This window comes from Uranotaenia lowii, chromosome 2 (genome assembly GCF_029784155.1).
Source record: "Uranotaenia lowii strain MFRU-FL chromosome 2, ASM2978415v1, whole genome shotgun sequence".
Lineage (NCBI taxonomy): Eukaryota > Metazoa > Arthropoda > Insecta > Diptera > Culicidae > Uranotaenia > Uranotaenia lowii.
In genome coordinates this window covers 225,507,684-225,523,705 of record NC_073692.1, presented here as the reverse complement: position 1 = coordinate 225,523,705, position 16,022 = coordinate 225,507,684, and the positions used below count along the sequence as shown (strand labels likewise).

Here is a 16,022-nt window from a genome sequence, read left to right as displayed (position 1 = left end):
CATTCCATTTCTATTCATTGCTTAAAATTAATTGAAAAAAACCTTTCTTTACTTGGGAACAAACATCTGCGTTCAATAAAAAGATAAAATGAGGGCAAAATTGACTCATAATTAACTAAAAACTGCTGGATTTTTTTTATGTAAATAATGGATAAATTGCGTAAGTAACAAATTGATTAACCCTAATTCGCTCTCGAGTGTCAATACGACATTATGTATTGGAAGTTTGAGCGCTTGTATCTTTATTCAGGCACACTAAATTAAAAAAAAAAATCTGGAACTCCCAATCACCAACTTCTGAACCGATTTGTATAAAATTTATATTTTCAAAATCAATCATGATTTTCTGACAAGGATCAGCGGATAAAGTGTTCTACTTTATTTTTTCGTAATTCAAAGTCTTAGAATAAAATATCCGAAAAACATGCTTTGTAAATAAGCTGTAGATCAGCTGATTCTTCTACAGATCATGCCGTTGAATCAGTGATCAACCAAAAAACATAAAGGGAACTAGTTCTACAGAATGTCATCGAACCGTGGGCACGTCGACAATTCGGTTCCAGGGATTGGGGTTTTCAACAGGACTCGGCGCCGACTCACAAAGCGAAAAAAACCCAACTTTGGATTGCGTAACATTTTCCAGGGTTCATTTCGAGCTCTGAGTGGCCGGCGAGTTCGTCAGACCTGAACCCTATGGACTTCGCTGTTTGAAGTATGTTGGAGGCCGAAGTCTGCTATAAGAAACATAAAGGTGAGGAGGTCCTGAAGTGACATCTCGTGGCAGCCTGGGATAAAATACCACAAGAACAGCTGCGGGCCTCATACGATGCGTTCCTCGACCATCTGCGGCGAGTGGTTAAACTCAAACGCGAACAAGTCGAACTCTACCAGTGAATTCTGAAGAAATAATTTGTTTTCAAGAGAAATTGAATTAATTTGAAATGAAAAGTTTCGTTTTGATCAATTTATATTTTTATTTCAAAGTAGCACTTCAATTGCCAGACCCTGTAAGCTGGGGGCACCATGTAATGGCAGGTTACATAAGTCGTTGATTTATAGTAGAAAAAGTAGTGGCCCAATGTTACTACCTTGTGGCACACCCACCTCTATTTGTCCCAAAGAGCTATTTATTTTATGAATGAAAACATACTGTTTCCGTCCTGTAAGGTAGCTACGAATGATGTTATTAGCAACTTCTCTTATTCCATAGCGATCCAGTTTCCTAACGAGCGTGTCAAAGTCTTTTTTGAAGTCCAGAAACAATCTTCCTTCATTTTTTTGTCTATATTTTCAATTACCGAATCTATGCGTAAAGCGTGGATCATCTCAGATCTGGATGCACTGTTTATTTTACCATAGCGCTCCTAGTTGTCGGATCTGGAATGTTTTGACTGTATTTTGTTTTGGAATGTTTCCTCAATCAGTGCTGAAAATTTCATTACGATTGTTTTTGTTTCAAAAAAGCTACATGTGATGGAACCCGCGAAACAAAAATTAATTTTGGACACCCACGTCAAAAACCCGACGTCAGGTCAGGTCAGGTTCAAACATCGCGAAATCGTTAAAATTGATCAAACCGACCGTGTGCAGCGTTCTCAAACATTTCCATGAGATGCATACTATCGATCGTCAGGATCATACCAAGCGTCATAGAGGAACTAAGGGTCGGAACCTGCAATTTGAAGGTGTTGAGAACGATCTAGGCAAACCCAGGGCAGTCTGACTATGACATCGCCAAGAAATTCAATGCCGACACCGTCAGAAGGAATACGATCTTATTCGGCCAGTAAGCAACCAAACCAGACATTAAAGCAGAATGTAGTAGCCAATAAGGTAGCTAGGTACAATAAGGTTCTAACGAAGTACGACGGCTGTATCCTCATGGATGACGAAACATACGTGAAGGTGGATTTGGTCAGCTTCCAAGCAAAAAATTTTACAAAGCCACTACTGAGGTGATGTCCCCGGCAAGTTAAAATTCGTTTTTTCCTATGAGTTTGCAAGAAAGTGTTTGATCTGGCAAGATAATTGGTGCTGCGGACGAAAAACCCCGGTTTTTGTGACAAACAAGACCATGGACTCCAAAATGTACAAGGAGGAGTGCCTGAAAAACGTTTTTTCCATACATTAGATCTCACAAAGGACCAGTAAAGTTTCGGCCAGATTTGGCAAGTTGCCACTCCTGCAAAGAGGTACTTCAGTGGTATCGAGACAACGGAGTGAATTTTGTCGAAAATGATCCTTTTCGGGAACTAAGTCGACAAACGACTTAATAAGAGAGCTGTGCTCACATTTGTACATATGTAAATAACATGAATTATAACCTAATGAGTCCTTCTCTTTTGAAGTGACCACAAAGCTAATCAGACGTGTTTGGCAAATATTCGGACAAATTTGAGAAAAACCAAGGAATTAGCAATGCATCTGCGCAAGGATGACAAGCCAAATCGTGAAGCGTATTACATTTAAAAAAGCAATATTTCCAATATTCCTAATAGATCATCAATGCCTTCGAAAACCAGGTCAAGCTTACGACGGGCATAGAAAATCAGGTATATTTTCTCAACACGGGTATTATATTAGGTAATTTCTGAAAGATAACGTATCTAGAGAAATGTTTAATTAAGCGTGCAGATACTTGAATGTAACTACATACCCTATGTATTTGCTCTTCAAATGGATCGAATGGAAAAGCACTTCAAACGAAGACAACTGTGCCGATTAAGTAACTTTGAAAATCTAACGTGTTGAAATTAAAAATGATTATAAGATAGAGGTAATTATATGACATTTTTTTTTGAGTGAGTTTTTGGATTTGCGATAAAATAACAAATATCCTTAAAATTATTAAAAACAGATTAAAATAAGCTTATACCTATAATTTTTTAAAATGTTAATTCTATGTTTGCATTCAAACGAATCCATCGCATTGTGTTCTATACAATGTGCGGATATCTCCCCCTACCAATGCAATCGCTGCTGCTAGTAGCCAGACCTTAGGGTTAAATTGAAAAGAACGCAACATAATCAACCCTTCGTTCGTCCATCCATTCGAAATTGCGTGCTAAGAATGACAACTAGCCGAAATTCCAAGGGACACAACCCAACTGGTCAAGCGAAACATGACTGGACGACCGACGACGACGCTTGGAAATGTGTAGCATAAAGCATCGGATATGACAATGTTGGTAGAAGTTGTATTCCTAACCATTTTTTTTCTGGTCCGGCCTTCCTTCGTTCGTGCGTTTTGTAGGACAAGGTGCAAGCTCAGGTAAAAACGTTCATCCAAGGAAAAGCATGAGGCCGAAGATGTGAGCACACACACACTTCTGAGTAGAGTGGTTAAATGTGTGTCACTAGGCTTGCCGCATGATTCGTGTTTACGAGGGGTGTGTTGAAGTGTGTTCACAAATGAACCACGACGGTTCATTGAATGAACCATGCGGAAAGTCGAATGAATTTTATGGAAACAATTATCCATACAACCAGTTTTCCTTGTTTTTTTTGCAGCAATTCAGGCGTATATGAGCTATAAACTTTTTTCAAACATCTCAAAAGCTAGACATGTGCAGATGGAGAACCTAGATTCGTTAGTTGAGCCAAATGAAAACAAAAAAAATTTAAGGACTTTAAATTATTGCATAAATATGATTTTAGATTACTGTAGGTAATAGACAACTAATTTCAGTACTAAATGCGGTGAGTTGTAACAGTTTGTGAGTTGTGAAAAATTTACGAAAATATATGACGATAAGAAGAAAGTAGGATCGCGTAAATTCTGTACCGCTCATTTTATTTTAAATAAAATCTTCGAGAACTCCCTTGCTCATTCGCAGTATGCGTTCAAGGGAACTTTACATTCCTTGTCGGTTGAAAAAGGACAATTTGACGGTACAGGTCATATAGACTCGGATTACTATTTTAGCTGTCTTATCAAAACTACTGAGCAGATTTTCATAAATTATACCATTTTGGAATCGTCTACATGAAAACTATTTTATCTATGAAGAAAAAAAAATTATAATTCTATTGGTGTTTTAAAATTGAGACGAAAGACAAAATGGTCAAAAAAGATTACGTTTTTGAAGAAATATCGTGACCATCCCAGTTGAAATAAAGAAATTTCACTATGACAGCTTAACTTTGGCTGATTTAAAGATTTGTTTAAAGTAAAAAAGTTTTTTGTTTCTGATGTTATATGTCATAAATCGAAATACAAAAAAAAAAAAAAATTAAAATCATTGATTTTCTTTTTGAAATTTTTTTTTCTTTTTACTGAATAATAAATTTTTATTGATTAAACTAATCTGATAAATTATTAAATCTTAAAAAACTCGAAAACCAATGAAAACTAACTTAATTTCTTTTTTGTGTGATATATTCATCACATTAAGAACCGCGAAAAACATACAACGAAAGATTTCAAAAATTCACTGAGCCGTTTTTCCACATAAAATGAGGCCCACTGAACCAAAGGGGGTCTATGTGACAAAATAATCGATTTTGAGTGAATGATGCCAAAAGGTTCTTCATATTTCAAACTATATTGGATAATTTTCTAAGATTTTTGGAATTTTATTTCCATACTTTTACGTTCGAAAGAAAATACAAATTTACGAAAAACATAGATATTGAAAATGACCAAATACAACAACTTCAAAGCGTGTTTTCTCGAAATATGCTTTTATGTACTTATACCTCTTTGGTTCCAAGGACCTCAAATGGATTTAATATGCTGATTTAGAATTTTTAAGTTAATTGAAGTATCGTATTTCTTCTTTAGAATATTATTTAAAAATAAATTGGATTATTTAAGAGAAGTTGTGCTCATAGTAACAAAAAGCGTAAAGTAAAATTCGATATACCTCGGATTTGGTCGTCAATATGTTGAAATTCTATGATTTAATACTAGAATTGTTCATCCTTTCAGTCTCTTCATCATTATCGGTTGGAATTGAATGTTATTGAACAGAAAAGCAATTTTATTTAAAAATTCCTGGATTCTCATAAAAATATTTTTTTGAATATCTTTATTATAGATATTCTCAGCTTTCAGCTGGTTAATCTCTCATATCATAATAATATGGTTATAAAGTAATTGAAAAACTTTTTTTAAAAGATTTTTTTTTCAAATTATCACCTTGAGCTCTACATCTATTTTAATTCATAACAATCAAAAGTTTTTGAATAAGAATTCAATAAAATGAGTCACCTTTGATGTGGTGTTTTACCCATTTTTTAAGGACCTTTTGACTTAAGGTTCGATAAAATGTATAGATCATATTTAAAATTTTGGTTCCGCACTCGGCAGGGTTTCAAGATTCACACCAGTCATATCGTCATTTTTTCCAGATCATTCATACAACGGAAATTTAAAGTTTTAATCCAATTTAAGATTTGACAAAATAGTTATTTATTTCAATTGCAACTGATTACGGCTCTACATTAAAGAAGTATATCAACTACACAAGATGATAGCATTTCAATGCATGTGTTTTGAATTTTGATAACTGATTTTGAAAGATTTTGGTATCATGAATTCGAATATTTTGTCAGATTTGGTCTATCATCTTTGGCTTTGGTGCTATGGAACGTGGAAATTTTTAAAAGTTATTTTTTAAATTTGTCAATAATTGATGAAAATCTGATTTTAAACTTTTTTACTATCCTTCATTTAATGAAGAATCTAGATTTTGCCTGAATATTCCAGTTTCAGAGCTGCAGTGCTTTAGAAAAATAATGAAATCTCATTTTAAGAAAATTTAATTAATTTTTTTTTAACTTTTTCTGACATCACTGAAGAGTTTTTTAACGTTTTTAATATTAAAGATTTTAATTGATTAAATAACTTTGTCGAAGACTTTTGTTGTTGACAGTTTTTTAAAAGCAAAAATTTACTAAATTATTTTTTACATCTTTTCAAATATGAGCTTTTAATCTCAAAACCAAAACTAATGCTTTAATGGAAATATAAGCATATTTGGCTTGAGCACTTCTGAATCTGTCAAATTTAGTTCTTACTTTTTTTTTTGCACTTCGTAAAAATGTGAAGTATTTTGCCTTGTGCTATCAGTAATGCCTTGTGCTAATCAGATGCTTCGTTTTACGATTTTACAATTGTTTCTAAATTTGTTTTAAAGTATTGGGAATAATGTGTCCTCCAAGAAATAAAAGAAATCAATTTTTCGCTTCATTTAATCATCGTTACAGTAGTTTTTCGATTTTATCACGCATAATTCACCGTGATAATGGTAAAACCGTGAATTTTGCGAAACTTGAAACTAAAATAGAAAAACGGCAAATGATTTCTGAATGATTTCCAAAAATATCGTGATAAAATCTAAACAATAACCGTGATTAAATGGAGCGTGAGTTTAGTAAGTATTGGAAAATCGAACAGTGATAAAATAGAAAAACTACTGTAATAGCAAATTGTTCACTATTCGCAATGAAAAGGTTGAATTTTATTTCATTTGTTTCAGATTGAATAAAATTAGGATGAGAGCTTGAATTTCTAAAGCAAACCAATTAGAGTAGAGCACCTAAATCACAGAGTTCATAATTATATTTCATTATTTGATCTCAGAATAATGTTTAGAAACAAAATTCTTCGACCACCATTCACAACGAGAAATGAATTTCAGGATGAATAAAAAACAACACGATTTCGATTTCCGAATGACTAGTCAGAAAAATATAACAGAATAATAAATAAAATATCAGAGAATTAAAATCAGTTTTAATTCATAGCGGTTATTATCAAAAACTGATCTTAAATATTTTTTTAACAAACGTAAACATAGTTGCAAAATGAGAATCATCAAAATGTTTTATGCTAACCTTGCGCTGATATGAAGAAGCTTAGGAAAAACAGATAATTGGAAAGTTTCCTAAAATGTTCTTCAACAACATGTACATTACTTTCATTTATGAAATGACGTTTATAGAGAGGGATTCCTTAATTCCTCCATAAGTCAATAATTTTTTAAACTCCCTGATAGGTGTACAAAATACGAAAATCATGTTTTATCAACATTTTCTTGCATGGAAGATTATAGAATCGCAGATTGAAATTGTATCAAAGGATATCGAAATAAATTTCTATTGAAAATGGGTTTAAAAAGTTTTGATTTATTCCTATAATTACGCAATTTTTAAATTGAAGAAGAAGGGGTAGTGTGCAGCACCCCCTCTTTCTTTTACTCATTCAAAATGATCGGTTTAACTGTAGTTGTTAAAGTTTTTTCTATTGGTTGATTTTTGAAAATTTGTAAAATAGCCCCCCCCCCCCTCAAAGAGCAAAATCTACGACCACACCTGGCGACAGCTTTGTAAGATTTAAGGAAATAATTAATTGACAAAATTTTGGCTTACTATTCTTTTAAGTAGGGTTAGTTGCCCTACTTTGGACCCTTTAAGCGGTGGTTTTTAACTAATCTCTTTTTTCTCATAAACAAAAGGGAGATTTATATCTTTCAAGAAATTTATTTATAGTTCATGATCTTATCTACAAGTTTCAATGAGAATTTTTAACATAGGTTTGGCCATTATTGAAATATTTGCAAAGATATTGATGATCAAAATTTCCATCTTTGAACCTACTGTTCCAATTTTGGTACTGTACTGGTACCTTTAATTGGGCCTATAACTAAATTTCCTATTTAATGTATGATTTATCGAAAAAAATAAACAAATTCATTAAAAGTGTAATCTTTAATAATTTATTATTATGAAAAAGTATTACACCTTTTAAACGACTAAAAATACTAACATTTCTGTTATGAATATTTTAAACACTTTTACTCCCCGTGAGCCCCATCAGCAGAACAATAGATGAAACTTTTTTATGTTTCCTAACTTGTAGTTTATTTGCGTAAAGCTAACAAAAAATGTTAGAAATGTTCAATATTGGTTCTGAATTATGCCCCAATTAAAAATTCGCACCTTTGTTGATTTGATTGGTATTCTAACAAAGTTTTTGTGATGTTAGGTCTAAAAATGGAACATCAAAGTCAAAGTATCCTTTATTTGGACCTTTTACAAATTTTCCGGGTTTTCCATTAATTTTTATTTATTTTAGGAAAAATATGTTGTCTGGTTCATATTCTGCACAGTGAAAGTAATTCCCTTTTAATCTTTGGCTTAGACACTTAAAAAATGTGATTTTTCCTTATTCCCTCTAATTCCTCAAAACGCGCCCCACTAATTTAGCTGTCTAATTCACCACTGAATAGGGGGCACATTTTAAAAATCGTTGAAAATTTTATCAGAAAGACTTTTTATGGCAAAAAGCGGTATGAAAGGATTCAGGAAGAATAAGAGTTCGTTGTGCACATAGCAGCATCTTTATCCTATGCAAGCAAAATGAATTTTTTTCAATTTTCGGCATTTTAGGACTAAAGTAGGCTCTAGGACCAAAGTAGGAGCACTCACCCTATTCAACTTTTCCTCTTTCACTAAACCGATTCAAAAATTTAACTGTGACATTTTTCATGGTTAAACTACCAAAGTTACTCGTTTATCAATAAAATTGATGGAATTGAGTTATTTGCAGGCCCGTGCGAAGGACTCGTCCATGGGGGGTTGGGGGTTTCGAAATTGAAATTTGGCTAAAAATATCAAAAAAAAAAGGCACGGTGTGGTTAGTAACAGGAGTTAAAGAAAAAAAAATACAGTAATGTTCATTTTTGCATGGGTTGAAAGACGAGCTTTTTCCAATTCATTTCCACCAAATGTTAAAATATTTGGTCGGTGACTCCCCATATTTTTTTTCAATAAATTGAATAAATATATATTTTAAGTGTTTAACAATTATACTGCCGCTCATAGCAAGTCCGTCCCATTTGCTTTTTCATCATTTTTCAGTTTATCGCTGAAAACACTTTAGTTTTATCTGTAGTTTCAAGAGAAAACTTTGTTTTCATTACTTTGTTCTGATGAACATTGAAAAAAACCTCAAGTAATTTTGTCCCATTGAACAAATGATCGCAAGTGGTGCTAGTTTTTTAATTTAAACTTTCAATAATATTAATTGAACATTCTCATCAAAATCCATTAAAAAATGTCTAAATTATTTCAAACTAGTTACAGAAAATACGTAACTAAAACAAAGAATCTTGCTTTTCAAAATATTTCCTAATATTAAAACATTAAGATCGGCTGAGAAATCTTGTGACCAGTCTTGGAGGGCTTCTGAAATCATAAAAATTATCTGTAATTATCTGAATCTATGTATGATCCCATTTGAATCCATTCTCTTTTGATTTTCTGACTGTGAAAACATTGGTGAAATTTTCAATAAATAAGATTAAAGATTAAAAAATCATTTTATACTTGAAACAACTTTAACTTTTTGTGATAACGCTAATGCGATCTGGATGTGGAACGTTTGTCATAATTTAAGCTTTAGGAAAATGAAGAAAATCTAATAGTTATTGAGTCAACATTGCCCATTTAAATTAAGCTTTAAGGTAGCTTAGAATCATTTTTCAAACTTTTCATGGACAAAAACTAGAGCAAAAGTAATTTTATTCAAAATTTAGATAAGGCTACCAAGAAGAATATGTTTTCAAAACACAAAAATTTGAACTTAAAAAACAAAGACAAATTTATTAAATATTGTTCAAATTTCCTTAAAAATTGACTATTAAGGTCGGTAAATTTATTTTGAAAAAAGTACTGCTTAACTTGGTTAATTTGTTTGCAAATTATAATAAAATGTTAACTCAATTGATCGACCTTGTCGGTAAAAGTCATGATATTTTAGTAAGAACATTTCACGATTATAAATATGAAAATTTGTTCCATTAGGAACAAATTGATGTCATGTGATGAAAACGATTCTTATTAAACTCTACTCACTAATTTCTATTATTTATTCATTTAATTTCTTTTCATCTACATAATTTTTTATAGAATTAAATTGATGATTCAAATAAACGAACTTCTCGAAATCTGCCAGACGATTTGATTTTTGCTTCAAAAATATCTCAAATGCAATTTAGTTAAAACATCTTTAAAAGTTCGTTTAATATCTATTATTTTACAAAATTGGGGAAAACGAACAAACTAGAAATAGGTTTGTAAAAGATTTTCTTTCGCAGAATTCAAAATAACTTAAAGTCTTGGGGGAAAAACCTTTGTATTCAATTTGTTTTAAATGTTTCAAAGTTTTATCAGAAAAGTGCAAAATTTTCTTATATAATTTATACATATTCTTTAAGTTGCAAAACACCTTAATAATAAAAATTAGCTCTTAAATTCGTTACACCCGATTTAAATGTGAATGTGGTGGCCTTGTATAATTTATAAGTATTTAGAAAAAATAAATAAACACAAATTAAAGTTGATGTTGAAATTTGTTGGTCTCTTGAAGAATATTTCATATCAGCATTTAATTTATTATGATATAAAAGTGTTTTATAATTATAAAAATGATTAGAAATAACGTAATGGATGGACTTGTTAAGATATTTTTTTTAAATAAAAACCAATTTCAAAGACAAGATAGGGTTTATTTGAAATTATAGATCGAAATTGAAAGTTAAAAACTAGTTTCAATTTGTAAATGTTATGTACTGTTGTAGAATAAACGTCTTAGGCCTATTTATTTAAACCTTTTGGGATGAAGTGATTTCCTGTTACTATGGTAAATTAATTTCTTACACTGAAAAAATTACTTTGAATAAATCTCCATGGGGGGTTAAACCCCTAACCCCCCCCCGTTCGCACGGTCTTGGTTATTGGAATTTATGTTAATTTTAAGACTTGTTAATGCTGTTATAATTCAAATTGAAATTTGAAATGTTGTAAACACAAGTTTGAAATCTTTGACTTATTTTTATCTTTTCGAAATTGCAGCAATTGTTAAATTTATGTTAAATTTAGCAGAAAAAGATTTTTGATAACCAGGATTATCGATTTTGGTTGATATTTTTCGGTGAAAATTAAGTCAAATCCAAACAACTTCTTTACGTTTCGGCTTACTGTTTTGTTTCGGCCATCTTCAGAAAAACTGTATTTCATAATTTTTTTTAAAAAAATAGAATATACTACAAAAAATGTTTTGTTAGAATAATCACACAATTTTCCGTCACTTTTAACTACACTAGAAGCACTTACAATTGTTTCGCCGTGTGCTTTCCTAACGGCTGTCTAACTTACTTTGAGTCAGCCGTTAGGAAAGCACACGGCGAAACAATTGTAAGTGCTTCTAGTGTAGTTAAAAGTGACGGAAAATTGTGTGATTATTCTAACAAAACATTTTTTGTATTATATTCTATATAAAAAAAAAATTATGAAATACAGTTTTTCTGAAGATGGCCGAAACAAAACAGTAAGCCGAAACGTAAAGAAGTTGTTTGGATTTGACTTAATTTTCACCGAAAAATATCAACCAAAATCGATAATAACAATTAGCGGTGATCGAAAATGGTCCCCAACCCTCGTTTAATGCAATGTTTATAATACTTTGATTGAGTTTTTAGTTGAAAATACAGCAAAGGGGGCGGTTAGTGGAAAAAAAATGGACAACTACTGCCCTAACTTCAAAGGGGTATTTATATTGAATAAATTTGATTGGTTGAGTTACAGGTATCTGATATTTAAGTAATATGATGTGTTCGCTATACTAACTGAAGGATGAAACGATTTGTATTTTGAAATGAAATGAAATGAAAGTGTTGCCATATGGTGAAGTAGGAAACTCTGTTTTTCTGTATTTCTTCAATAATCCAGCAATGAGACTCGTGTTCAAAAATTACCATTTTTTTTGTCTATGATATTTTTGCTCAAACAATGCCCGAATAAAAAAAAAATAAAAGAAATTTTTCTTAACTTTTTAATTCATTTTTAAGTTCTTTTACAACAATAATATTTTTTAAAATTCTTTTTTTTTTCGATTATAGTCGTTTTACCATCTTTGTGGCATTCGCGACTTTATCAACGTTGCAGTTGGTGGACAGTAATTGAGAAACTTATCCGGTACAACTGTGTTCGATGTTTAATCTTGGGCTCGAACTCGCGGACATCGGCTCAGGAAGCAACTAACTTGCCAACTGAGCTATATCATAAACCTTTTTTTAAATTCTGATTTCCTAAAAGTTTCCTAAAACAAAAAATTATAAATTAGTTTTATTTTAACTTTTTTATAACAAGATTTTCTTTAGAACACTTTGTTTCTCATATGCCCCTCGAATAAAGAATAACTCATGTAACATTGTAGACCAGGCTACGAGAAATATGAAAAGTTTTAGAATCATCGAACGCTGTGTTTTTTTTTAAAAATAAAAGTCTGTTACTAATTTCTGTGATTTAACTATCTAGCTCCGCGTTTAGGTGGCGTTTACTAAAATAGTTGCATTTGTTCGCTTAATAATAAAAAAATTGTTAATCTATCAATCCTTGTTACTCAAAACTGTTTGACAAGCAGTTATCAAAAGTTACAGCTAGAAGAAGCTTGAAAACATGAGAAAACCGCAAATGGACCATGGCATGGCAAATCCTTGGTAATTGTGTTCTTCGATCTAAAAAAATTATTACCAGTTAGTTGGTTCAAAGAATTAGTAGCAGTCTGGATTTATTTTTTGAGAAAAAATTCAAAGTTAGAAAGGAGAGATGAAACATAAACTGCGTCTCACGGCGGGGTTGGGAAAGTACGACAACAATTAGAAAAATATGCACAATACTTATTTTCCATATGAGTTGAAATATCTCAGTTAATTTTAAGCCAATTTTTATGAAATCTACAAAAAAAAAACACGAAATAGGACAAAAGTATTCGACACATTCTTACTTACCGCATTTATTTCAATATAGTTTTATTTAATAGTTTGTAATGTTTTTATATTTTTTATGTAAATAGATTCTGGTTAATGTTTTCAATCTTAGTGCATAAAGTTTCATATACCTACTAAACTTTTCTTCCATAAGAAGAAAAGAATACGTCAAAATAACGAAAATTGCAACAGAACACACCAAGTATCGAATACTTATGTCTATCAGTGAAGCTATGGGTCAGTGTTGATATGTTTCAAAATTTGAGAAGTACTGAAAATTCTTTAGCTCCTGTAGTTATGCAAAAATATTAAAGATTGTATAAAAAATCTCATTTGTAAAGTTTTTTCCTAGAACAAAAGTTGCTCCTTGAAATTTTCCAGCTAAAATAAAATGGGTTCTAGAAGGTTTCGTTTGATTTGGGGAGCGTAGTCTGTTAGAGCACAAAATATAAAAAAATGAGTAACTGTCTGTGGGTACACTGTTAAACATGTTTTGAATGAATATATCTACTCAAAAATGTTACTTCTTAACCTTCCTCAAATGCTGCTAGTAGTTCTTTATTCATATTGATTTTTTTGTTATAGTTGTGTTTAACATATTTGATCGATTGGATTTGAGATTAAATAATTTTTTTTACAAATAATTTAAAGAAAACTGACTCATAAAGTTACATTCAATGATTAAGATCCATTTGAGAAGAAACCAATAATTTTTAAATTATATTATCAAAAGAAATAGATAAATTTAAAATTATTTAAACGATTTGCCTACTTACTTGATGCAAATAAACAATAATTTTGCTTTTTTTATTTTTTCCCGGGATTTTAAGCCCAATGGGTTTATTCATCCCACCCCATAAGAAAATTTTGCATCATTGAAATCTGGGCGAAAAATGTAACAAAATGTGTTTGAAGATTTTTTTTGTCACTTTCTATTGTTTTTGACATGATAAAACAATGTTAAATTATTTAAAAAAAAATCAATCGTTAGATTATAATATGAACTTCATAATGCCAGTTTTTCAAAGAAATAAACTCTAAATTTATACATTCAGAATAAGTTTTCTTAAATGATCGTTTTGGGAAAAATTCACCCCTAGAGCTCAAAAAGATATTTTTTCTTGTTAATAGATCTTGATCACGATCACGAGATTGATTGTATTTATTCAATAGGTAATATTCACCTAAAAATAACTCAATAATTTGATTATGTCTAAAAATACAATTTCTACTTTAAGTTTGGTTTGACTTAAGGGTTGAAGACAAGTTTCGAGAACTCGGCTTTCCTAATACTGGTGAATAAATAGTGATATAGGATTAAAAGAGGTCTTGGACTTATCATCTTTCGATTTTTGCCAAAGTTGAGGGTCTCCCAAAAAAAAAAAAAACATATCTACTTTAATAAAGGATCAATTCTATTTTTACTTTTAAAATTTCACTTTTTTTCATCCTTCGAAAATGCTTGTAGTACATCTTCGGGATGAGGTTTCCTTCTCATTTTTTTAGATGACTTCAAATATCTAAAATTTCCCGAAAAAAAATGATGAAAACTAGAAAAAGGGATCAAGTCTCCCCATATTTATCAAATTTTTAACAGTCGCCATGGAAAGGCAATAGTCAGCGTTCACAAAATCTGTATGATTTGCATTCAAAGTACAAGAATATGACCGAAAATTTTATAACCCTGAATTACTCGAAAACGATGAAGGAATGATGATTATTGTAATGATTGCAATTGATTCGAATAATGATTATTGCAGTTTATAAAAAATTTCTATGAAATTTATGCGGATCAAAGAAGCATCTGCATTTCTCCACGCTGACAATAGTCTTTCGATGGAGACCGTTAAAAATTGAATGGATATGTGAAGTAACTTGCATTCTTTTACTTTAGGCTTCAAACCCCGAAAATGTATTCATAGAGGTTTTGATAGTATTGAAACTTGAAAAAAACTAGCTCTCTAATTTTCGTTATCAGTAATAAAATCTAATTCCTTAACCTAGGTCAACATGACCCACATGCGAGGTGTCATAAACATAACATTTTTCGGTTACTTACACCAGCTGGAGGGCGTTCGGCCAAAAATGACTCCTTCCGATGGATTCCATAGGAACAGTTGGAAGTTTTGCATGGCAGTTTTGTTGGAGGGCGTCCGGTAGTACTGCTGGAACTGATCGAACGGTTCTTCCACTGGTTTCGGCATTTTCGTTTTTTTTTTCTGTTGTTACTGATGCTGTGTTGAATGAAGGACCAGATTGCCGGATTCGATTTTCGATTCACACTCTTTTATGACGTTCCCCGGGGCCGAGCGTGACTTCCCTGCTAAATGGCCTGTTTCGCCTAGACCGAGTCAAACCTGCTGATTTCCTTTCCCCAGGATCAGAGGAAAAAAATACACACAATAATAAATTCCCCCGTAGGATCGAACACCGGGAAAGTCTTCGAGGAAAAGTTTTTCATACGGTTCCGGATAAGCGATACCACATCGACGAAAATGGGGTCGGCTGGAAAATGTGCTCTGCCAAAACCGGAGCTGGCTTTCCGGATCGGGAAAGCGAAACTGGGACATACATTTTGCAGCCTCTTACGGATGTGGAAGGGGAAAGTCTCGCCACAACATCACAACGCAACGAACGCAAGCCGCCATGCGTTTGTCTTCTTGTAAAGTTCGGTTAGTTAACATTCTATCAAGATGGCGCTCATTCGTAGGAGTGAGTTGGTGCCGCTGCGTCTGGCTTTTTGTTTATGGTTTCGGTTTCTTTATTTCTCCGGAGCGAGCAATGCTTGGGGGTTTATCCACATAAATTGCATTATTTAAATTTAATCAGACGTCCTCGCATGCATTGTTCTATCGCCCGGGTGTATGGAAATTCAGGCTTATGTGAATATGTAATTACAAAATCCAATGTCGCTTGTCATGGAGACAGCGACAATAGAAGGAGACTGTCATAATAGCATATTTTACATATGTGATATTATCTAGCAATTTTTTGTCAATTTCATTTGTTGAACTATTGTGAGAATTAACTCCAGCGATAGTCAAACTTTACCTATCAAATGTGGTATACCTCAAGGTTCCATCTTGGGGCCTTTGTTGTTCATCATGTATATAAATGATATTTTTACTCTTTCTCTGAAAGGTAAATTGCAGCTTTTTGCAGATGATGCAACTCTATCATACATAGTGGAAAACCTCGACATGCTTAAAGAACATATTACGCATGACACAAATATTCTTATAACAT

At 31.9% G+C, this 16,022-nt stretch overlaps 1 protein-coding gene and 1 non-coding gene across 4 annotated transcripts in view; one reads left to right on the top strand and one right to left on the bottom strand.

Annotated features, from left to right (window-relative positions):
• The window catches only part of LOC129744301 (sodium/potassium-transporting ATPase subunit beta-2-like), a 120,985-nt gene that overhangs the window by 92,347 nt on the left and 12,616 nt on the right, over positions 1–16,022 (bottom strand). For all 3 annotated transcript variants that reach the window (XM_055736764.1, XM_055736765.1, XM_055736766.1), the window contains exon 2: positions 14,836–15,144. In XM_055736764.1, coding sequence (XP_055592739.1) covers positions 14,836–14,980 — 145 coding nt within the window. In that variant the 5' untranslated portion in view covers positions 14,981–15,144. The remainder of the gene's footprint in view (positions 1–14,835; positions 15,145–16,022) is intronic.
• Positions 2,368–2,469, top strand: LOC129750211 (U6 spliceosomal RNA). The gene has a single exon (XR_008738343.1). It is a non-coding gene; the product is annotated as a U6 spliceosomal RNA (small nuclear RNA).